Source organism: Mixophyes fleayi, chromosome 1 (assembly GCF_038048845.1).
Source record: "Mixophyes fleayi isolate aMixFle1 chromosome 1, aMixFle1.hap1, whole genome shotgun sequence".
Taxonomy (NCBI): Eukaryota; Metazoa; Chordata; class Amphibia; order Anura; family Limnodynastidae; genus Mixophyes; species Mixophyes fleayi.
Genome location: NC_134402.1, coordinates 318,003,099 through 318,028,473, shown reverse-complemented (window position 1 = coordinate 318,028,473; position 25,375 = coordinate 318,003,099). Strand labels below are relative to the sequence as shown.

General features: G+C 42.0%; 1 protein-coding gene across 2 annotated transcripts in view; it reads left to right on the top strand.

The window, feature by feature from the left end:
* The first annotated feature begins 4,646 nt into the window (after nucleotides 1–4,646).
* TEP1 (telomerase associated protein 1) overlaps nucleotides 4,647–25,375 on the top strand; it is a 73,284-nt gene continuing 52,555 nt past the window's right edge. The window contains exons 1-12 of one of the 2 annotated variants that reach the window (XM_075212728.1): nucleotides 4,647–4,728; nucleotides 7,363–8,167; nucleotides 8,267–8,407; nucleotides 9,812–9,946; nucleotides 10,126–10,287; nucleotides 12,274–12,432; nucleotides 13,343–13,414; nucleotides 13,532–13,653; nucleotides 13,847–14,004; nucleotides 14,094–14,203; nucleotides 14,280–14,370; nucleotides 18,760–18,934. In XM_075212728.1, coding sequence (XP_075068829.1) covers nucleotides 7,379–8,167; nucleotides 8,267–8,407; nucleotides 9,812–9,946; nucleotides 10,126–10,287; nucleotides 12,274–12,432; nucleotides 13,343–13,414; nucleotides 13,532–13,653; nucleotides 13,847–14,004; nucleotides 14,094–14,203; nucleotides 14,280–14,370; nucleotides 18,760–18,934 — 2,114 coding nt within the window. In that variant the 5' untranslated portion in view covers nucleotides 4,647–4,728; nucleotides 7,363–7,378. Of the gene's footprint in view, nucleotides 4,733–7,362; nucleotides 8,168–8,266; nucleotides 8,408–9,811; nucleotides 9,947–10,125; nucleotides 10,288–12,273; nucleotides 12,433–13,342; nucleotides 13,415–13,531; nucleotides 13,654–13,846; nucleotides 14,005–14,093; nucleotides 14,204–14,279; nucleotides 14,371–18,759; nucleotides 18,935–25,375 lie in introns of both variants that reach the window. The other variant, XM_075212721.1, reaches the window with a different exon arrangement.

Genomic DNA, 25,375 nt, shown 5'->3' with positions numbered 1-25,375 from the left:
CACTGCTATTCTCTATCTACACCACTTCTCTTGGAAAACTAATAAGCTCCTTTGGATTTCAGTATCATCTCTATGCGGATGATACACAAATTTATCTATCCTCTCCTGATCTTTCACCATCTGTGTTGTCTCGCGTTACTGACTGTCTTTCTGCCATTTCATCTTGGATGTCTTCTCGCCAACTCAAACTCAATCTTTCAAAAACTGAATTAATAATATTCCCACCCAAAAACAGAAGCTTCCTGCCTGACATTTCTATTTCTGTTGATAACATGACCATAAATCCCAACCCGCAAGCTCGTTGCCTAGGTGTAATCCTTGATTCACAACTGTCATTTATTCCCCACATCAACTCTATATCTAAATCATGTTACATACACCTAAAGAACATTTCCAGAATACGCACATATCTGACACAAGACACCGCAAAAACATTAATTCATGCACTCATCATCTCCTGCATCGACTATTGCAATTCCCTCCTTACTGGTCTTCCCAAAGTCAGACTTGAACCCCTACAATCTATTTTGCACGCAGCGGCTAGATTGATTTTCCTTACTAACCATTATTCCTCTGCTGAGCCTCTCTGTCAGTCTCTACATTGGCTGCCTGTATATCAACAAATCCAGTATAAAATTATTTTACTAACATACAAGGCCATCAACAAAATTGCACTGACATACATCTCCTCACTTATCTCAAAATATCTCCCTACTCGACACCTCCGTTCTGCACAAGATCTACGTCTCTCCTCCACTCTCATCACATCCTCCCATTCTCGGTTACAGGATTTTTTCCGGGCTGCACCTAATTTGTGGAATACCCTCCCACGCACAATAAGACTTTCCTCTAGTCTTCAAACCTTCAAGCGTTCACTGAAAACCCACCTCTTCAGACAAGGTTATGATATTCCTCAACCACCATCTTAATTTCCCTAGACTGCTAACGCAAGACAACAACCCTCTGACCAACATTGCAACACACACAGCCCACTCAATACTTTTACCCTTGCGTTTTAGCTGGTCCATTGTGCAGTATGATGTAGCACATGCCCTTGTGTTTCTAACTCCCATTGTCCTATAGATTGTAAGCTTGCGAGCAGGGTTCTCTTACCTCTCTGTCTGTATGTATTACCCAGTATTGTCTTTATCAGTGTTTGTTCCCAATTGTAAAGCGCTACGGAATTTGCTGGCGCTATATAAATAAATGTTGATGATGATGATGATGATGCTTTATTGAAACGAAATCTGGTGACTGTGAAGGCTATTGCTGTACACTGAACTCATTGTCATGTTCGTGGAACCACCTTGAGATGACATGTACTTTGTTACATGCCCCATAATCCTGCTGGATGTAGACATTAGAACATGGGTAGACTGTGGCCATAAACGAGTGCACATGCTCAGCAGCAATACTCAGGTACACTGTGGCATTTAAATAATGCTCAATTGGCAATAAGGGGCTAATGTGTGCCAAGAAACCATTCCCTACATTAGTCTGCACCATTGACACAAGGTTGGATAAATCCATGGATTCATGATGTTGATGCCAAATTCTGACCCTACCATCGGCATCTCACAGCAGAAATCGAGATTTGTCAGAATAGGCAACGTTTTTCCAATCTGTACAGTTTTGCTGAGCCTATGTCTAGTGTAATCTCAATTTCCTGGTTTTAGGAGGCAGGAGTTGAACCTGGTGTGGTCTTCTGCTGCAGCCCATCCACTCCAAGGTTCGGTGTGTTGTGCGTTCAGAGATGCTCTTCTGTATACCACTGTCTGGCCATTCACCTCTGACCTTTCTCACTAACAAGGCATTTTTGCCTACAGAACTGCAGCTCACTGAGGGCACATAAATGCCGATATGTGCCATATTTTGTGTAAAATATCTCTGTGCATAGACTATACGACAGTGAACAAAAGGGCATCTAATTAATCTTTGAATAACAACTGAATCCCTTGACAATGTTTGCATGCTTTTTTGCATTGGGTCACTGCCACATGATTGGCTGATTAGACATTTGCATTAAGCAGGTGTACATAATAGTGTGTGTGTGTGTGTGTGTGTGTGTGTGTGTCTGTGTGTGTAAGTTAGAATTAATGTAAATATCTAAAAACATTATATCTATCTTATACTTGCCAACTCTCCCGGAATGTCCAGGAGACTCCCGCATTTCGCGGATCTGCCCACTTCCTAGTCCGGGGAATCGCAGCATTTGGCCCCCCTACGTCAAGGGGCGTGTCCAAAATGACGCACATTTTGAAGTCCCGCCCCCCACCACGCCCACCTCCCCCGGCAGGCTCCCGGAAGCCAACTTCAGAAAGTTGGTAAGTATGATCTATCTATGTTTTAAGTTTTTCACATTAATGTGTGTCAGGTGAGTTCCTAGGTCGCCCATGGCTAGTAATGATTGTGAAAGACTTGCCTTTAAAAGCTGTGTGCAGGTAAACTTTAACACAGTTAACAAAGCATAGCATTTTATCATGTTAGGACTAACCAGAAGGGGAAGACTTTGGTGTGAGTTGGTCAGCTTAAATATATATGTATGTGGTAGATTTATTATGTTATATATCATTTCCAAAAAGGTTCCACTTGAAAAAAAATATTATTGTATAAATAATTTTTTAGGTTATTTTTTTCTATTTATGCTATTCTTAGATATGGTGGCAGTATTTAGGCTCTACCATGCAAAAGTATACCTACCAGGGGAGAGCTGGCAAATGTTAGCCTGGGGGGCAAGACTTGACTCAGCAGCCTATTAATAACATTTTAAAGGAAATAAAATGCAGATGGCCCAGCCCAAGGTAGTCCACTATAGGATCATATGAACAATATAGGCAAGCGCTGATAAGATTAGCTTTTTAATATTTCATATTTAATATTGACAACACAAAGCACATATTAAAACACACAAATTGCAATGGATAAATATAACCCACATCTAGAGCAATCCGGATTGCATATTGAACTTATCAATGAAAATCAATGGTCATGAATATTGTGTTTGAATAGGATGTAAAAAATGTATATGCGCATAAAAATCATGTAGCATAAAAATACTATAGCAATATGCTAAATAAATGTCCTGAATAAGTAATTCCACAAAATAAAGTTGATATAAGAATCTAAGACTCTCGACAGATGATTCACATTGCAGCCTGAATATAGCCGATATGGAAATGCCAATAACAAGACACTCTGCCCCCAGGCACTCTGCCCCTTCTGCCCCCAGGCACTCTGCCCTCTTTCACGCTGTCCCCCTCCTCTGTCCTCTCTCACGCTGTCCCCCTCCTCTGCCCTCTCTCACGCTGTCCCCCTCCTCTACCCTCTCTCACGCTGTCCCCTCCTCTGCCCTCTCTCACGCTGTCCCCTCCTCTGCCCTCTGTCACGCTGTCCCCTCCTCTGCCCTGTCACACTGTCCCCCTCCTCTGCCCTCTCTCACGCTGTCCCTTCCTCTGCCCTCTCTCTCACGCTGTCCCCTCCTCTGCCCTCTCTCACGCTGTCCCCTCCTCTGTCCTGCTGTCCCCCTCCTCTGCCCTCTCTCACGCTGTCCCCCTCCTCTGGTCCTCTCTCACGCTGTCCCTTCCTCTGCCCTCTCTCACGCTGTCCCCTACTCTGCCCTAACGCTGTCCCCTCCTCTGTCTCCCTCCTCTGCCCTCTCTCACGCTGTCCCCCTCCTCTGCCCTCTCTCTCACGCGGTCCCCTTCTCTGCCCTCTCTCACGCTGTCCCCTCCTCTGCCCCGCTGTCCCCCTCCTCTGCCCTCTCTCACGCTGTCCCTTCCTCTGCCCCGCTGTCCCCTCCTCTGCCCTCTCTCACGCTGTCACGATCCTTCTCACTCTGCCCTGTGCCAGCCATAGAAAAAAGAGAGAACACAAAAACTTACCAATCTGTGCGGCGTAGATTGGTAAGTTTTCTTGTTCTCTCTTTTTTCTATGGCTGGCCTGCGGCACCCCAGTGACAGCGCCACTGCACCCCTGGGAGCCGCGGTGCACACTTTGGTAACCGCCGGCCCAAAGTATACATAGTGATGAATTGCAGTAACTTAGCTTGATAAATTGCTGGTTTCCGTGGCTTCCTTGTCTGTGATGGGCTAATAGCCACTATAGGATCAGCCCGGGTAGATGCCCACCTGCTCCACAGCCCCTGATAAAGACATCAGTTTTCACTGGCAAAAGGGTTCTTTGCCCATTGATAAATATATCTCATAGTTGCCGACTGTCTCAGGTTTTAAAATGTCCTGTTTTTCAGAAGTGACCGAATTAGAGTACAATTCCTATTTTTCTATATTTTCATTATTCAGTTCATTTTCCTCAGGGTTTTATAAGGTTATAATTATGGCATAAGAATATTTAAGATGCAAATCAAGTTTAATAAAAAAATATTTTGATGGGGATTGTAGTACACCCATGCCTGCCTAGACAGTAACTTGCTTCCTGTGATAAACAAAAGTGTTTCTGAACATGATTTTATAATGTATATTAACCAACTATTACTCAAGAGTATAATTATCAACACCATTCAACTTCCTTACAGATACAAGACAATGATTTAGCATATTTACTTGTACACTATGGATACTGCGTTGCAACTATCAGATTGGTTGGAGGCTAAGCAGGAAGTAGGAAATTGTAAAGCTGCTTGTACTTGGATCAGCTGGGTGTGTACGACAAGGAGCACCACGCCTGTGTTCTGGTATAAAAGTGTCTTCTAACAGAGGGTCGCATCATTTAGTAGGTAATACTTGTATGTCAATCTTTATATTTAGAGTTCGGTCATCTTATAAATTGCGGTCGGCACTTGCTCTACTAAATACATGCATGATGCATCTCGCAATTACAGCGCTTTGCCTACCAGGATGTACACATAACTTATTGTTGTGTAGAACGTCAAAGCTCTGCTATTTCTGGAAGTAATTGTAATCTCTGCAGGTATCTTGTGGGCGAAACATTAATTCCCCTGTCACTCAGCTCCTTAATTTCCATAAAAACACAGCCCAGATTGCCTGTTTTGAAAATAGATTGAATATACTAGGAAACCTTATAGTGCCGACTGGTGAAGAATCTAAGTGTATATTGTGTAAGATTGAGAGCAATTGACCTCGGCGCTGTGTCGCGTATGCTGTATACATGGACAGATATCAATGCCATATACACGGTATATAGGTTTCCATGAAAAAAAAGTGACAATTTTCTCGCAGTAGCCTCTGTGCTCTTTACAGTATTAGGAATGAAGCCCTTAAGCTGAATGTAAATAAACGGAGATGCTTGTCACGAAGCTGACATGGACATTAGGGGTTAATGTTTTAGGAAGTGCCTGCTCCCCGATGTTAGGGGGAGGAGTAAAATGAGGTTTTCATATATATCTCTGGCTAGGCAGAGCAACTTCCACTGACATCAGGATTTCCCGTCCAACTGCCCAACTTTAGGGAGTAAGGTTTTAACTAAGAAAGTACAGATTAAAGGTGTGGTGGGCAGGAGAGCTTTTTCAATCAGCGACTAATTCATACGGTGCTACCGCTGATTGGCCGCACGTCACCGCTCTTTTCGAAGCACCCTGGCTCTTGGTACCTCTGTGCGAGGACCCTTTGACCAGCACTGTGCACATACGTCTTGGGGAGCCCAGAAGGGAGTGGTCACGATAACGCCAGATTTAGCATCGGCCGATCGTAAAGGACTGTGGTGCCTGGGACCAGTGGTTAGTGCCTGTGGGCCATACACTGTTCGGTTTTTCGATATTAGTTGTTAGCTGATTGAATCGCTCTCGTCGCCACCCTTTATAGGTAAATAGATAAATAAATAAAAAGATTATTTTATTTGCCACTACAAAGTTGTCGTGTTTTTATTATAGTTAAGTTTACAGTACTAAGATTAACAATATTAATGTATGGTGTTAAGCTGAGGGAATCAGCAGTCTACAGTTTATATGATAGATATCTGTGTTGATAGCAAACACGACACATTTTAGAGACCAAAAAGTAAAAGATCATTGAAATATTTACAGCACGTCATAGCCAATGACATATTGAGAATGTTCAGAGCAGCAACAGCTGTTTGCTGAACTTGTCGGAGGCAATGATCTATCCACTTGTACCATGTTCGTGCTGACGACACGGATAGGCTCATAACATGATTTAAGGAAGGGAAACAGATTCAAGTAAGAAGTCACAGACTGGTAGTAATGCATGGAACAGAGTCCCCAACTGCACAGAGTAGTGATTGTTGAGACTCCTTGCACAATGATGTAAGAAGATTGTGGAGGAAACGCACCATTGTGAAACAAACTTTATATATCAAACTTTATTTCATTTGTTTGATTTTTACCTGTGTGATTGGGTTCTTTATATGCCCAGTTTGGTCAACAGCTAAAAATATAATAATAATATAGAGTATGCGTGTGTATATTGTTCAATAAAATGTATTTATGTAACAGGTGCGTGTTTATTTTTAATATGTAAGTTGTGAGCAGTGACCTCTTTGTCTGTTAATGCTCAGTCTCCTTTGATTTTATTGTCCCCAATTGTAAAGTGCCCTTGCATATGTTGGTGCTATATAAATACATTTTATTATTAATATCTTGTCCATTAAGCAGGGACTATATTATAATAATAATTTGCCCACAGGGTGGTCATGTAGGTCTGGTACTTTACCTCTATTTGAGGTTACCAGTCTTTCAATAAAATGTAGTTGGGCTCTTCCAGACTGCCCTTGGCCATTGGGGTCTGTATAATGACTGAATGGGAATCCCAAAGCATCATCATCGCCATTTATTTATATAGCGCCACTGATTCCGCAGTGCTGTACAGAGAACTCATTCACATCAGTCCCTGCCCCATTGGAGCTTACAGTCTAAATTCCCTAACATACACAGAGAGAGAGAGACTAGGGTCAATTTTGATAGCAGCCAATTAACCTACCAGTATGTTTTTGGAGTATGGGAGGAAACCGGAGCACCCGGACGAAACCCACGCAAACACGGGGAGGACATACAAACTCCACACAGATAAGGCCATGGTCTTATCAAAGCAGCAACTTTGCCACCCCTGTGGTATCTGTATAATGGACAAGGGTTCTAAATTGTATCTAACAAAGCAAGTTAGAATTAAAGTCATGCATTTACTTGTCGTAACAAGAGTCTATTCCCAAAAAGATAAAATGCATGAAAGATTTACAAATATTCAGGATAAGGTTAAAATATGCATAAATATTTATAATATGTTGCATACAATGTACAATGTATTTCATTAAAAAAGATTTACATTTTAGGCAGTCAACATAAATATATGTTTTAAACGAGTTCAAGTGTCGATCTTGATTGGTGCTACATAGGATTTTTGTCCTATTAACTGTTGCTATCTTGTGTTTTAGGATCAGGACTTCCATCATGCCTTCGTCTGACTTTGTCCTTCCCCAGGAGAATGCTGGCCTACGTGGGGCAAAGCAGCTATCTCAGCCTCGTCGTAGACTGGCCTTAACATTGCCTGGTTCTGATTGGTCAAACACAGCGTCCAGTAAAACTAAGAATATAATACTTCAGCCTTCCTGGGAAAAGGGATCCCCAAGCCCTGCTACGACAACTAATTCTATTTTGGCTAATGACTTCAAGCTGAGCTCTCGGCCCATGTTGTCATCAAATCTGTCTTCGACCTGTAACTCTCTTCTGAATAGTGGACATTCTCTAACTTCCCATACACCTTTAAGCACTACATTGTCTTTGTCCACTTCATCCTCTGACATGTTAAGTTCATCTCTAACCTCTACATCCTTACTGACATCAAGTATGTTTCTAACATCAGATGTTGCTTGTACTGCTCTTACCTCTAACATTTCATTTTCTCCTAAACGTGCAGTAACTTCCATCTCTACCTCTGATGTACATTGTATCTCTTCATTGACTTCTAAGGCTGAAAGCTCTAATCTTGCTCTGTTTCCTCTGAACTCAGTTGTGCTACCTACTGAGAACAAATACTGTGAGATAGACACCAGCAAGAGAACTGTAACTGAGTCAACCATTCACCATAGCGTTACTTCAAACCCGCCGTCCACTTTCGTTGCTCACCAGGAAAATGAGTTTGAATTAGAGGAAGATATGGTGTTGCAAGACAGTGTGTCGTCGTCTAAACCTGAGGAGCAAGAGTTGCAGTCTGGTGAAATAACCACATCTCATGTCCAGGTATAGTACAACATAGAAGAATTGCAAATACAAAATAGTGAGGTGGTAATACACACTCCTTTTAATCAATTTGCTATAATATTTTCTTTTACATCACAGCTTACCTTGGAAGTTAGGCCATCACTGCTTGTCCCATCCACTGATACTGCACCAGCTGCACAGGATAAACAACAATTTATGGGGAAAGCATCTGAAACTCAAGATAACCAAAAATCAGAGACACTGCTGAAGCAGAAGAAGGTCAGTTAAGAAAACCTATTATGATTATAATCCACTATAATAGACTATTGCATATTATACCCCAAGTGACTGATGTGAGTGAGTTCTCTGTACAGCGCTGCTGAATTAGTGGCGCTATATAAATACTTGGTGATGATGATGAAGTGTAATTCATCGTGATATTGCAAGTCATTCCTGTGTGGCCATGTCTCTAAACATGGAGGGCTTATAGGACATGGAGGACTTCTTGGCTTCTTTGTCAATGCACCATACTGCTAAATAGGAAAATGTGATGTATTTGTATTAATTTATTGAACCAATGGATATATGTACGACTTTGTGTTCTCCTATGTAATCTCCTAACCAAATCCAATTAACACACTCCATAAGCCATCGTAATTGGTAGTGTTTATGAGATATACTGTTTTCAGTTAGGCATGAACATGACTATAGCCCATGCAACTGCTATGTGGCCTGATAGCATAGAAGTCCTTAATCATAAATATGTAATTAGAACATAGTAATAGATTGGTGTTTTATGGGTTCCAGTTTGTCTGGTTACTTCTCTGTAGATAGCTAATACTGTAACCTTTATTTGAGAATTTTCACCAGGCTAGCTGCATTTATTGGGATCTTATTCTCTCTTTAGTACTGGACATAATATGTAAAGTCCTTCTGCAGTGGCGCACGCAGGGGGGTTTTCTGAGTCTCCAGAAACCCCCCCTGCGCTAACTAAGTGGCCGCTATAGCTGCACTGTCCTATACAGCAGCCGTGGCGCTGTCAAAGAAGCGTCCGCGGCGGTGCTGTAGTGTATACAGCACTGCCGCGGACGCTTCTTAGACAGCGCCGCGGCTGCTGTATAGGACAGCGCTGAAGAAACGGACCTGCTCTCGCGGGGGGTGTTGTTTTTTTTTGGGTCAGGGGGGGAAACCCCCCTGACAATCTTCCGTTCGCCCCTGTTCTGGGGCTCCAGGACAGTCCTGTTTTGCTATTTTAGATTAGGTTAATAGATGTTACAATGAGTAGGTAGCAGTGATGGGAGCCCACGGCTGGAGAGGGTATCAAAATCACAAAGGGGAAAAAAGATCAGTTAGTGGAGGTGGTCAGGGAAACGTAAAAAATATTCTAACAATTTTGCATTGACGTTTTTGCAGTGTGACAATGTGCTGGCAATCTGACTATTGACGGGTTGACCGTTTTCTTCTTACAAATCATAGGAGCCCAGTTTAATAACTATGAAGACCCTGCTGTTTGAGTACCATTGTTAGTTGTATATACCAATTAGTGAAGCAGTGAAGAATTAGAACAAGCATGGGCTTGTTTTTGCTAAAACTGAATCATATGTAAAGATACTGCAATTCTTTTACGAAAATAATTAGTATTAACTAACATTTCTACTGTATTGTTTTCTTTATATTTTACAGATGGCTTTAGTGTCTGCTGTTTGCTGCTCACTGGTGAATTCACCCAAATTTTCAGATTCTACAGACTTGACCCGAGCTGACATCGAGTCTTTGTGTAGAGACATAGCAGATTTGGATGCAGAGTTTGTACTAAAGGTGAACTGATTACCCCATGTTATCGATCAATATTTGAATGTCAGATATTAGAAACTGTAAGGAAGTTAACAAATGCCTGATAATTGGATAATAATTGTACAGGTTACTGCATACCCTCATATGTCTCAGGATACTCTTGACTTACTGACTTTCATATTGTAACTGTTTGGCCTCTACAGGTTGCACTTTACACACGCCAGGAGCTCAATATTCGCAGTACTGCAAATTTCTTACTGGCCCTGTCGGCACTCCTGCCTGCCTGTCGTCCACACCTACGCAGATACTTGTGTCCTTCTGTCCAACTACCAAGTGACTGGATGGAGGTACCACGCTTTTATCAGGTAAGGTCTTGACATGAACATCTGTCAATGTTCTGTTTGTTTTGTTGTGTCCTATTGTTTAAATAAACCAGTTGTTAATGGGATCAAGACTTTTAGCTTAAAAATAAATAAATATATAATGTGTGTGTTGCTCTACTTGGATGATGTTCACCAATGACTGCTCTACATCTGTCTCCTGAGAGAGTGTAATTGGCCCTGACACAGAGACCCCAATAATAACACATTTCTAAAGGAATTGTCTTTATTAGCGGGCTTAGGGAAAGCAATTGAATGGGTTATCACAGGGGAATTAATGCAATTAACAATTTTTAAGGTAGTCCGTTATTCACAGAACACAAATTAATGCATATATCATTCTCTGTACACTTCAATAAATATCAGAAATCCTAAATATATTTTATAATCCCTATGTAGGATTACATATACCTACTGCTTATCACTAACATTTATAAAACTTAGTTATACCTGACTGGATTATGGGACCAGTGAGGCCGCTAGTTACTGATTGAGTCCAGGCTCTGACTATAATGATCAGAGGGATTATTGGATCCCTCCTGATGGGAGCTCAGGAGAAGCTTGTGTCAGAGAGAGAAGTTGCAGGTCCAAACATGGGAGGAGTTGGAAACAGTTAAGTGGTCTGTTTAATGAGAGCTGTATTACAGAGAAACAAGACTGCTACAGTGCCCATGTGTAGGCAGGAAGGGGTAGAAGGTATCCTGGCCTTGGATAGGTGGAACCATGCTGAGTAATCAGAGTGGCTGAGGAAAGACTTCAGCAATACAAGGACTTGTGGACTTTATTTGGTGACACCAGAGTAAAAGAAGTTAGTGGCTTAGCGGTTTAGCTACCCATTTGATAAAGAGGGGGCAGGAAGTCAGGTGGTGCCCTAATTGGAGTTAGGTGTTGGTTGTTTCCTTTCAAAAATGTCATGTTTACATGTGTTTTTGTTTTCTTTTTAAACTTTTTATTTGTAACAGCAGATAAATATAAAACACAACAGTACATGTCAAAGACAGTAATCAAGTACCAAGAATACAAGTTATAAAGAATCAGATAGAAAAGCAAAAAAAAAAAAGAAAAACACAAGAAGATATAAATATATTATAAGGCGTACGGGATGATTATAGAAGTGAGAATTTTACCCGTACCAATGGTAGAACATGTAAGGTTGAAGATATAAAACGTATAGAGCAAGCTGCTGGATTTTTTTGAATTTTTTGGGGGGAAGAAGGGAAAGGGACTTAAGGGAAGAGGGAGGGACTATCCAGGTTGGGAGTACGTCTCTGTCTGAGAGTCCTAAATGCCAAGATGGTAGTGAAAAAGGGAGGGGCAGACAGAAGGGGGTAAAAAGAGAATAGGAGGAGTGGGGAGCCCCAGAGACAGGTAGATATGTTTACATGTGTTTTAATTTAATTTATGTTCAAAAGTTAGTTTAGACCCATATTTTGCATCTAAACACTTAGTGCCTGAATCATTAAAGAGGGCAAAGCAAAAAAAAAAAAAAAAGAGTAACTTTGTACCTTGGCAAAACCATGTTATATTGGAGGGGGAGGTAAATTTAAAATGTTGGGACAGATTTATAGTTGGGGTAAGGCATGTCCTAGATCAACTTTAAATTTCAGTGTAAAAATAAAGCTATCAAGTATTTGTGTGCTACGTGAAAAATCAGTCATTCATTTCTTTCCGTGCAAAATAATAACTAAGTTGCACCCCTTGCATTGTAACATGGTTTGTCCAGGATCAAAGTTACTCCTTTTTTTGCTTTGCCCTCTTAATGACTCTGGCCCTTACTGCCAATCTCGCTTTCAAAAAAAATAAAATAAAACTAATAATTATGTAATATAGTTTGAAATCAAATATTATAGAAATTTGCATACATGTACATGTCTGTGTCTTCAATACAAGGTGGCTGTAGGCATTCATGCATTAAAGTAACTGTATAGATAAGTGGCTGTTTTTCATGCTTATGTCATGTTCACCTTGCAGAGTCTGGCAGGGGTAGGAGATAAGCTGGTTCCACTGCCATCCTGTCTCCGTACAGCATTGACCCTCAAGTTCAAAGAGTTCAGTGAGTATCAGCTGGCGAAATACAATACTCGTAGGCAGCGTGGGAAAACCCAGAAAAAGAAAGAGAAGAAAGCCAGGGTGAGACTATTTCTATACATGTTTGCCTCTATATCTATTCATAAATCTCTTGTACTTGCACACATTCTTTAGTGTCTTTCTCTCTCTTTATTATCATCATCACCATTTATTTATATAGCGCCACTGATTCCGCAGCACTGTACAGAGAACTCATTCACATCAGTCCCTGCCCCATTGGAGCTTACAGTCTAAATTCCCTAACATGCACACAGGCAGACATAAAGAGAGAGAGACTAGGGTCAATTTTGATAGCAGCCAGTTAACCTACTAGTATGTTTTTGGAGTGTGGGAGGAAACTGGAGCACCCGGAGGAAACCACTCAAACACGGGGAGAACATACAAACTCCACACAGATAACGCCATAGTCGGGAATTGAACTCATAACCCCAGTGCTGTGAGGCAGAAGTGCTAACCACTTTGCCACCGTGCTGCCCATGATTGTGGCAGTCACCTATGGGCAACAATTTGTAGTTTTGATTATTTAATGAAAAGCTCTCATAACATGTTGCCTGTCTGCGCTGCGGAATTAGTGGCGCTATATAAATGGTGATGATGATGCCGTTTACGTTGGAAGTTGCATCTTTCCTCCATCAGCCCCCCTCCTCTTTATTAGCTCTCCCAACTAGTAATATGGTTTTGGAACATTGACGTACAGGAGAGAAGCTGTGTAACAATATCTGTTACTTGACCCGGCTTCCTAGCGTGCACTGCCCATCCTCTTCATACAGCCATGCCATCGTTGCTAATTTAATAATAATAATCATAATAATAATTTCTGTGTTTTCCAAGCTTTGCAGCAATGGGAAACATTATTTTTCATAAAGTATTTTTTTCTAGCTATTATTTCTCTGTATTTACTGCAGATTTGGCAGAATTTAAAATTTGCTATACATTTGCTATTTTTTTTCAGGTTTCTAGAACTGTGGAGTTTGGTAGAACTTTGTTTAGTTTGAAGGCTACATTAGAGCTTGTACAGAAAGAGGTGAGTTCCTCCACTACACAGATATTTTAAAAAGTGTCAATCAATATTCCATTGGAGTTAACATTTTATCTTCTAGAGTGAATCTTTATTATCTGTATTATTCTGGTCTTCCCACAGTTTGATTCTTCCAAACCTGATAGCACTAAGAAGACAAAAGACAGGTTCTCCATGAAGAGTTTGATTCAGAGATTACATATCTCTAAACCAGCAAATCATGTCATGAGTCTCCTTGGCTGCAGGTCATTATCTCTCTCCTTTGTTTGTCTCTCTCTTATCTCTGTCCTCTGTGTCTCTGTCTGTCTGTCCTGTCCTTTCTCTCTCTATCTAACCTTTTCTCTCTTTCTCCCTTTCATTTATCTTGAATTACCCTTATTTATTCAGTTTACATCCCTAATCTTAATTGAACATATCTTTTCTTTTTGTTTGACCCAGGTATCCAAAAGACCTGCGCTCCTTTTCTCGTAGCGGTCTTGAGGGTCCATGGCAATCCCATATGTCAGGCCATAGAATGAAACTGAAGCAGCCAGAGACATGGGAAAGGGAGTTGAGCCAGAAAGGCAACACAGGCCCTGTGTGGGAGAGTTTGCTTGGTGAGCCACTAAGTTTCGGCATCAGGAAAGGACATAGTTGACCACTGTGTTATGTACCACATTTTTATATTTCCTTTTTTGTCTCACAGACAACCATAAAGTTCCTTTCATGGCTTTACTAAGGAATCTGAGAAATTTGATCAGAGCTGGTATCAGTGAGAAACATCACAGGGAAGTGAATGCACGTTTGTCCAATCAGGTATTACATGATGTTTCAGATTTATGCTCTACCTTTCTTATGTATGAGCCACTTCATTATGTTTTTGATTTTCTAGAACGCAGTCATCAAAAGTCGTCTCTTCCCCTTCCGCTTTCTTTCTGCTTTTAAAGTCATTGATGATCTAGAGTCTGAGCGACAGAAAGCAGGTCAGTTTTCTTTCTTATATGTGTTAGAAGACTCTAGAAAATTCACTATGAAGCTTTATCTTGTTATGGTCTTAATGTTGTTATCGTAGCATATATTATTATATCGCTTTGTCATTCCTTGGATATTTTAAGTTCTACATGGTGAACATTATCGCCTTTGGCAGCAAGATCTACCAGACAGCTGTTGTTTCTTTGTCATTCCTCCCCTTCTGTTCAGGATGGTTTTGGGACATCCCATGATCTGCGTCCCCTTACTGCAGCCGGAGAAAAGTGAAACATAGTTACTTTCTGTCTTCCCCTACAGCCTTATAGGAATGTATTTCATGTTAAGTACACACAAAAAAAAAATCACATTTTCTTGAAATATGATGGGCAGTCTAAAGTGGATAAATGTTAGTGCAATTTTCACAGAATTTATTAACATTTCTTTACAAGATATTCTTCAAATTTAAAGGAAAAAAAATAAAGACACTAGGAAGTATTAATATTTTGTTTTTCCAAAAGTAAAGTACAGAGAAAAGTTGTCTATAATATACCAGAGATATTGAGGTAAATTCTTTGAAAATAATATTTATCTTTCTTCCTATATGGGGGACACAGCTACCATGGGGTTACAGAGGGCTCGCTAGAGTAGATGCATTTAGTTTAAAACTATTTGAAAATTTGTTATGTATTTTACCTGCTCCAAATGCGAGGCCAATTTGTCAAATGGTTATTCGGAACCAGATGGCCGATATGCAGCTTGCGAGGCGGAGAGGCCAAGCCGCGCAAGTCTAGTGGGGTTGCAGCTGAGATGGCGGAATGGGGCGTGGGTTAGGACTCTTCATCAATCCATTGTGGAATTGACATGGCTTGCTTTGCGTCCTAAGTAAGTGACAATATCCCTCTTAACCCCACTTAGATACACCAACAGTTATCGCCCCTTTACAGGAAGGTGTGACAGGATGGGCCGCATATGCCACCCTATCGTTGCTGGGAACCTACTGGGCTTACTTTGCCACCGTTCCCTTTCATTATTCCAAATGCGCCCTTTATCCGCAGTAGGAGGGGCTTACAAAAGCTGCCACTGGACTCCTATACTGGTACCCAAGAACCGGGTTTCTTCTGGGTAACTGACACTGTTAGCGTATCTTGTTGCTAGTGTACCTGGGCTGGTACTCCTGACTTCTTACTATGGATCAGAGAAGCTGTGGATGGATCCCCTCTGGCTGACCAGGGCTGCATGGGTAGCACAAAGCTTGGGTCCAAACCTCAGACAGCTGGAGAACGGATTAGATTTTAGGTCTAATCTGCAGGTCACAGGAATACAGCAATATTGAAGATGTTTTCAAGCAGGTCTTTAAAGCAAGATGTTTTTTTGCTCTCACTGGTTAGAGGTACCAGTGACCAGGTCAGATGGTGAAATCAGAAGAACAAATTTCCAATACAAGCTAGTGCCTTTTATACAATTTGGACACAGGCTATTTTTACTATTGGGATATAACCTATTTACACAAACATGGATTTACATGTATTGCAAAGAAACTAATATTTACACTTAGCTATGAACTTCTTAAAAACCTTGCTGTGATTTCCTGCATCTTATTTCAGAGGCAGGATACATACTAGCAAGTCAAAAGGTCTATCTGACATGATTACCTTCTTCAGACAGTCACCGAATACACATTCCCACAGAACAACAAAACCCCAAAAAAAGCCACTTCCCCACATCAGAATACACCAAAAGCTTTTTAAACAAAGGCTCATTGTATCAGATATATACATCAGACATAATGCAGTTCCTCTAGAAAGGCTAAACAGAAAAAAACACATTTTCTACCCTGGTCTCAGAAATAACGGTTTACTATCTCAAAATATACACAATATTAAGAATAAGTGCATTGGCAATTTATATAAATAAGCGCCCCACGCTATTTCCTTTAAATAAATTCATACCATAAGTTATTTATATGTGATCCAGTCACAGAAGGGTTACCTCAAAAGTTATCAGGACTCACAGCAGTGGTCCAGGAAGCACTTGGATCCGTGACTTGGAGAAACCGGCTCAGGGGCTTGGCGCAACTGTCTTCTTTGCAGGAGTGATTGCTGGGAACTTCTTCAGCTCCGAAGCCTCGCAAGCATCTGGGATTCCAAATTGGAATTTTCCTCTCGGGAAGAGGGTGAAATTACAGAAGACTCAGATATTGAGAACCAAATGGTTGGGAGGAGGATTTCTCTACCAGACAGGGAGTCGAACTGTTGGTTTTAGCTGTTTGACAGACTCTTAACCTTCAGGATCCAGAGAAGCCTGATTACACTATTGGTTAAATTATCACAAGTCCAAGCTCATCCCAGCCGAAAGCATGATATTAATGGGTCACCACTTACAACAGATGTCAGAGTCTTTTTACCAGAGGGAGAAGATCCTAGCCATTCAAAAACAGATAAAAGATCTGTTAAAATTCAAACAGGTATTCGTTCTCTGTTATATGAAGCTTATTTTGAAAATGGTATCTTCTTTCAGTTCTGCACACTCCACTCTTGGACTCTCCAGAACAAAATTCTGGCCAGATAGTCCAACCCTCATTTGGCAACACAGTTCTTCAAGCTGTCACTGCAGACCAGTCAGTCTGCTTTGGTGGCTGAAGAAACAAAATCTTAGCAAGGGTTGTCCCTTCTCCATTTGGGACTGGAACATAGTGACCACATATACTGGCCTCCTGGGGTGGTTAGGGGTGACTCTGAACCTCCGGCTACAGGGACTTCGGTCACAAGATGAGGCAAAGCTCCCTATAAATGTTCATGAACTCAGAAAGGAGTTGAACACTCTGTTACAAGCTCAGTGCATCCCAAGTGGCAGACCTATTTGCATCCAGATAGACAATGCCATGGCATTGAGGTTGATGTGACGACCTCTTATCTAAAGCACAAGGTGGATCCATACTTTGTGAGATGAAACATCTGAAGGCATTCCAAATGGAACACGTGAAGGTCCCATGGAAACATTACACAGTACAAATATAAAATGAAGTGCAAATAAGTAGGTAGTTTAGCAACCTTGCGTTGATTATGAAATAAACTACGAAGGTGAATCATACAATGTATAGAATTTGCAAATATTGAATTGTGAATAGATAGAAAAAATAAATTAAATAAATTAAAAATAATTTGCACAAATGTTTATAAATGTGTACCAATAACATGGGATCTAAACTCGTTCCTTTCTGTTCCTACCCCTTTTTGACGTTAAGATTTAAGATTGAGTGTTATTCTTGTTTGATTGGTTATTTCAGTAGTGTCTTATGGGCTTTGATAGTTAAAAAAACCGGAGGATCTATTGGTGGTGGGATATAGCAGGGAGGATATTGGAAGTTTATAGTTTGACTTCTTGCCTTCTCCAAGCACCAATATCTATACCCCAAGGTTAACCAATCAAGCAAAAATAATAATTCTGAAACGGAACAAAACTCAGCCTCAAGCAGAGCTAAAAAGAAATGGAAATGCAGTATCCTCTCAAATGAAATCCTCTTTTTGTACTTGGGTTAAATCCATTTATCTGATTCCATTTAGGAGACACTGCATTCCCAACTCTTTTGCTCCCTCTTTTAGGTTGAGTGTTGTACCTTCTCAGAGTTATCATTCCTGTTTGATTGGTTCCTTCTGTCCTATCCTGTGGGGCTTTGGTAGTTAAAAAGCAAAACAAAAACTGGTTGAGGTTTGGAGGAGGGTTTAGAGGGGCAGGAGCTTCTGAATCAAAAACTTTTAAACTAAGTGCGCCCTCTATAGCCCCATGGTAGCAGTGTCCCCCCAAATGGAATCGGAGGACTGAATTTAACATAAGAACAAAAAATCCTCTTTTGTTACCGCTATATACTTCAGAGACTGGCAGGATATCTAATACACGCAAATGCCCCTTCAAAATTGTAAAGACTTTTATGTTATGAGGACTGAGTATATGAGTTTATGATCAAGTTAAATCCTTGTGTTTTTGTGTGATCTTTCATAATGATCAAATTCACTTTGCTGTAGGCAGGTGCATTTAAGCATATTACAGGTAGTACTATGTAGGACCTTATTGTGTTACAATTCTCATTATAAGAGTTTTGTGAAACTTGTTGAAGCTTAGTATTTAAAATGCAAAAAAATGCATATCTTATACAGCCCAGAGAATAATTTAGTGGGAATTAAATTCCATATACATATCAAAATGAATTGTACTTTACTGTTGGTGTTTTAAACCATAAAATTCACGGGACAGTTGTCAAGTATGTGTAGTGGAGTTAACCATCTTCCCCTGTTGGTGGGAGTGGATAGATTGGGTTTATGCTCCTTCTAGTTTGCTTCCATCATTTCTATGATTTATGTTATTGTTTCTGAGATTTTTTTATTAAATGTAACAAACTTTTACAGAGGAGCCATGGCCTTCCAATGCTGTCCTTCTCCAGCGTATCTTTCGGCGACAGAGCAAGAAGATTCCACAGCTGGCTCGAAAGAGGTTCTCTCGGAAACAACTGAGAGCATGTTTGGCTGTGTCAGCTGTCCATCAGCTGCTAAAAAGAGAGAAAAAGGCACTGAGGGAAGCCAGGTGAGGAATCTCCGACAAACCATGAGTTGAGAATAAATATAATAAAGTGAAGAGGTGATAAACAACAGCGCAAATCTGGACCTCAAGCTGCCCCTATGTAAACACTCTAATACACAACAGAGTAAACCTGAAACACAAAAAAATAAATTTGATACATAGGTATGGTGCTAGTAGTCCAAATTGATCAGTCACTAAAACCAAAATTATTTTTCAACAATGGTTCATATAAAAACTGATAAGAAGGGATATGGCTTCTTCTCCAGAAGACTTCTCAAGTTCCGTATCTCTGTATTAACACACAAAGTGTATAAACGTCTTCATAATGATCCTTTCAATTGACGTATCATCCACACTCCGAGGAGATGATACGCCTACTAACACTGGAAGTCCTGTAAGTGCATTTCTTTAGGCGCTGATCACGGAGAGAACTATTTGTTGTTATACAATGTGTATTCTTTTTGCATTTTCTTAACACATGTGGTTTTTCCAATGTTTGTTTTGTGAAACTGCACTATGATCAGTCTCTGTTCTTTTCATATTTCACTTGTCTATCACGGAGGAAAAAGATCTTCCCCTGTCAATTGAAAGGATCATTATGGAGACGTTTATATACACTTTGTGTTAATACTAGCGATGAGCGCGCTCGGATTTCTGAAATCCGAGCCCACCCGAACGTTGCGGATCCGAGTTGGATCCGAGACAGATCCGGGTATTGGCGCCAAATTCAAAAGTGAAACTGAGGCTCTGACTCATAATCCCGTTGTCGGATCTCGCGATACTCGGATCCTATAAATTCCCCGCTAGTCGCCGCCATCTTCACTCGGGCATTGATCAGGGTAGAGGGAGGGTGTGTTAGGTGGTCCTCTGTGCTGTTTAGTTCTGTGCTGTTTAGTTCTGTGCTGTTTAGTGCTGTGCTGTGCTGTTTAGTGCTGTGCTGTGCTGTGCTGTGCTGTGCTGTGCTGTGCTGTGCTGTGCTGTGTTCTGTTCTGCAGTATCAGTCCAGTGGTGCTGTGTGCTGTGCTCTGTCCTTCTGAGGTCAGTGGTGCTGCTGGGTCCTGTGCTGTGTCCTGTTCAGTCCAGTGGTGCTGTGTCCTGTGCTCTGTGCTTCTAAGGGCATAGTTATTTCCCCAATATTCCCCTGTGTTTAAAAAAATAAAAAAAAGTTTTTTTTATAAAATACCAAAAACTACTTTAATATTTTTTAATTACCACAAAATTTTCACAACCAATCCTGCAGTATAAGCCCATTGGTACTGCAATATTACCAAGTTCACACATTCAGCAGTAAAAGTCCAGTGGTACTGCAATATTACAAAGTTTACACATTCTGCAGTATCAGTCCAGTGGTGCTGTGTCCTGTGCTCTGTCCTGCTGAGTTCCGTAGTGCTGCTGGGTCCTGTGCCGTGTCCTGTTCAGTCCAGTGGTGCTGTGTCCTGTGCTCTGTGCTTCTAAGGGCATAGTTATTTCCCCATTATTCCCAAGTTTGTAAAAAATAAAAAAAAAGTAAAAAAAAATAAAAAATTAAAAAAAAAAAAAAAAATATAATAATTATAACCAAATTTGCAAAACCAATCCAGCATTATAAGTCCATTGGTACTGCAATATTACCAAGTTCACACATTCAGCAGTAAAAGTCCAGTGGTACTGCAATATTACAAAGTTTACACATTCTGCAGTATCAGTCCAGTGGTGCTGTGTCCTGTGCTCTGTCCTGCTGAGTTCCGTAGTGCTGCTGGGTCCTGTGCCGTGTCCTGTTCAGTCCAGTGGTGCTGTGTCCTGTGCTCTGTGCTTCTAAGGGCATAGTTATTTCCCCATTATTCCCAAGTTTGTAAAAAATAAAAAAAAAGTAAAAAAAAATTAAAAATTAAAAAAAAAAAAAAATATATAATAATTATAACCAAATTTGCAAAACCAATCCAGCATTATAAGTCCATTGGTACTGCAATATTACCAAGTTCACACATTCTGCAGTATCTTGTGCTACATATAATGGAGAACAAAAATTTGGAGGATAAAGTAGGGAAAGATCAAGACCCACTTCCTCCTAATGCTGAAGCTGCTGCCACTAGTCATGACATAGACGATGAAATGCCATCAACGTCGTCTTCCAAGCCCGATGCCCAATCTCGTAGTACCGGGCATGTAAAATCCAAAAAGCCCAAGTTAAGAAAAAGTAGCAAAAAGAGAAACTTAAAATCATCTGAGGAGAAACGTAAAGTTGCCAATATGCCATTTACGACACGGAGTGGCAAGGAACGGCTTAGGCCCTGGCCCGTGTTCATGACTAGTGGTTCAGCTTCACCCACGGATCTTAGCCCTCCTCCTCCTCCCCCCCCCTACAAAAAATTGAAGAGAGTTATGCTGTCAGCAACAAAACAGCAAACAACTCTGCCTTCTAAAGAGAAATTATCACAAATCCCCAAGGCGAGTCCAAGGGTGTTGGTGGTTGTCAAGCCTGACCTTCCCATCACTGTACGGGAAGAGGTGGCTCGGGAGGAGGCTATTGATGATGTAGCTGGCGCTGTGGAGGAACTTGATGATGAGGATGGTGATGTGGTTATTGTAAATGAGGCACCAGGGGGGGAAACAGCTGATGTCCATGGGATGAAAAAGCCCATCGTCATGCCTGGTCAGAAGACCAAAAAATGCACCTCTTCGGTCTGGAGTTATTTTTATCCAAATCCAGACAACCAATGTATGGCAATATGTAGCTTATGTAAAGCTCAAATAAGCAGGGGTAAGGATCTTGCCCACCTAGGAACATCCTCCCTTATACGTCACCTGAATAACCTTCATAGTTCAGTGGTTAGTTCAGGAACTGGGGCTAGGACCCTCATCGGTACAGGGACACCTAAATCCCGTGGTCCAGTTGGATACACACCAGCAACACCCTCCTCGTCAACTTCCTCCACAATCTCCATCAGATTCAGTCCTGCAGCCCAAGTCACCAGCCAGACTGAGTCCTCCTCAATACGGGATTCATCCGAGGAATCCTGCAGCGGTACGCCTACTACTGCCACTGCTGCTGTTGCTGCTGTTAGTCGGTCATCTTCCCAGAGGGGAAGTCGTAAGACCGCTAAGTCTTTCACCAAACAATTGACCGTCCAACAGTCGTTTGCCATGACCACCAAATACGATAGTAGTCACCCTATTGCAAAGCGTATAACTGCGGCTGTAACTGCAATGTTGGTGTTAGACGTGCGCCCGGTGTCCGCCATCAGTGGAGTGGGATTTAGAGGGTTGATGGAGGTATTGTGTCCCCGGTACCAAATCCCCTCGAGATTCCACTTCACTAGGCAGGCGATACCAAAAATGTACAGAGAAGTACGATCAAGTGTCCTCAGTGCTCTTAAAAATGCGGTTGTACCCACTGTCCACTTAACCACGGACATGTGGACAAGTGGTTCTGGGCAAACGAAGGACTATATGACTGTGACAGCCCACTGGGTAGATGCATCCCCTTCCGCAGCAACAGCAACAGCTGCATCAGTAGCAGCATCTACAAAATGGCTGCTCATGCAAAGGCAGGCAACATTGTGCATTACAGGCTTTAATAAGAGGCACAACGCTGCCAACATATTAGAGAAAATGAGGGAAATTATCTCCCAGTGGCTTACCCCACTTAGACTCTCATGGGGATTTGTGGTGTCAGACAATGCCAGTAACATTGTGCGGGCATTAAATATGGGCAATTTCCAGCACGTCCCATGTTTTGCCCACACCATTAATTTGGTGGTGCAGCATTACCTGAAGAGTGACAGGGGTGTGCAGGAGATGCTTGCGGTGGCGCGCAAAATTGCTGGACACTTTCGGCATTCAGCCAGTGCCTACCGCAGACTAGAGGCACATCAAAAAAGCTTGAACCTGCCCTGCCATCACCTCAAACAAGAGGTTGTGACGCGCTGGAACTCCACCCTCTATATGCTGCAGAGGATGGAGGAGCAGCAAAAGGCCATTCAGGCCTACACAGCCACCTACGACATAGGCAAAGGAGTGGGGATGCGCCTGAGTCAAGCGCAGTGGAGACTGATTTCCGTGTTGTGCAAGGTTCTGCAGCCATTTGAACTTGCCACACGAGAAGTCAGTTCCGACACTGCCAGCTTGAGTCAGGTCATTCCCCTGATCAGGCTGTTGCAGAAGCAGCTGGAGAAAGTGAGGGAGGAGCTGGTAAGCCATTGCGATTACAGCAAGCATGTAGCTCTTGTGGATGTAGCCCTTCGTACGCTTTGCCAGGATCCGAGGGTGGTCACTCTTTTAAAGTCAGAGGAATACATTCTGGCCACCGTGCTCGATCCTCGGTTTAAAGCGTATGTTGTGTCTCTGTTTCCGGCGGACACAAATCTACAGCGGTGCAAAGACCTGCTGGTCAGGAGATTGTCCTCTGAAGAGGACCGTGACATGCCAACAGCTCCACCCTCATTTTCTTCCACATCTATGGCTGCGAGGAAAAAGCTCAGTTTTCCCAAAAGAGGCACTGGCGGGGATGCTGATAACATCTGGTCCGGACTGAAGGACCTGCCAACCATTGCAGACATGTCTACTCTCGCTGCATTGGATGCTGTCACAATAGAAAAAATTGTGGATGATTACTTTGCTGACACCATCCAAGTAGACATGTCAGACAGTCCATATTGTTACTGGCAGGAAAAAAAGGCAGTTTGGAAGCCCCTGTACAAACTGGCTCTATTTTACCTGAGTTGTCCCCCCTCCAGTGTGTACTCGGAAAGAGTTTTTAGTGCAGCGGGGAACCTGGTCAGTGAGCGGCGAAGGAGGTTGCTTCCTCACAACGTTGAAAAAATGATGTTTATAAAAATGAATAATCAATTCCTCAATGAAGTACAGCACTGCCCTCCAGATACTACAGAGGGACCTGTGGTTGTGGAGTCCAGCGGGGACGAATTGATAATGTGTGATGAGGAGGAAGTACACACTGTAGGGGGAGAGGAATCAGAGGTTGAGGATGAGGACGACATCTTGCCTCAGTAGAGCCTGTTTAGTCTGTACAGGGAGAGATGAATAGCTTTTTTGGTGTGGGGGCCCAAACAAACCAATCATTTCAGTCAAAGTTGTTTGGTAGGCCCTGTCGCTGAAATGATTGGTTTGTTAAAGTGTGCATGTCCTATTTCAACAACAGACCTCTCAACTGCAGCTCATCCCTCCTCTGCGGGGATAATGTCTCCTGTGCTCTGACACGTCACTCTGTGTACTCTCAGCCTCAGGATCTGACACTACAGCTACCATGCCTCTTGTAGCAGCCCTCACTCCAGGGCCTCTTCCATGTGCAGTGTCCCCCTCTCTCTTGGGTTCACTATAGTGGCATGGAGTTCTCCCCCTCATCCAGGGCACACATTCCTTGCCCTGGCTCAGTCACCACGCTCAGACTTCCAGGCAATGCTGGGGGAGCCTGGGAGCTTCCACCCCAGGTCCCCAGCTACAACTCTCCTCTCCTGTGTCTTCTCTCTCTTTCTGACACTTGAAAGATCGTGCCTTTAAATGAAAAAGTCAGTCTTCATTGCACGACTATGTGCAAGTGCAACAGGGACATTTTTTTGGGTTTACAAAGTCAAACAATAACACTACGACCCTGTCTGTCTGGGGTCTGTCAATGACGAATTGTCTGGAGCATGTTTTGAGGAGGTATTGTGGCCCCGGTATCAAATTGGGTACCGGGGCCACCCCACTATGCAGTCCAGATACTTGTTTGGTGGAATTCCGACACGTGGAGGGTTTTTTAATTATATTGTGGCCTCGGTACCAAATTGTGTACCGGGGCCACCACACTACGCAGTCAAGATACTTGTTTGGTGGAATTCAGACCAGTTGAGGGTTTTATTATTATATTGTGTGGACCACTCTATCTATACCACACTACAACTCTATACCACTCTATTTCCTACTTTAATTCTATTTAATTCTATTTCCTACTTTAATTCTATTACTAATTAATTAACATAAAGAGGAACAAAAAAAACCAATTTTACCAAAAGTATAATATGACTTAGACTTACAAACACTACACTTGAAAGATCGTGCCTTTAAATGAAAAAGTAAGTCTTCATTGCACGACTATGTGCAACAGGGACAGTTTTTTTCTTTACAAAGTCAACTAATAACACTTGGACCCTGTCTGTCTTTAACATACTTAATGGGATCTCAATGACGAATTGTCTGTAGCATGTTTGGAGGAGGTATTGTGGCCCCGGTATCAAGTTGGGTACCGGGGCCACCCCACTACGCAGTCCAGATACTTGTTTGGTGGAATTCTGACACGTGGAGGGTGTATTTATTTTATTGTGGCCCCGGTATCAAGTTGGGTACCGGGGCCACCCCACTACGCAGTCCAGATACTTGTTTGGTGGAATTCTGACACGTGGAGGGTTTTTTAATTATATTGTGGCCTCGGTACCAAATTGTGTACCGGGGCCACCACACTACGCAGTC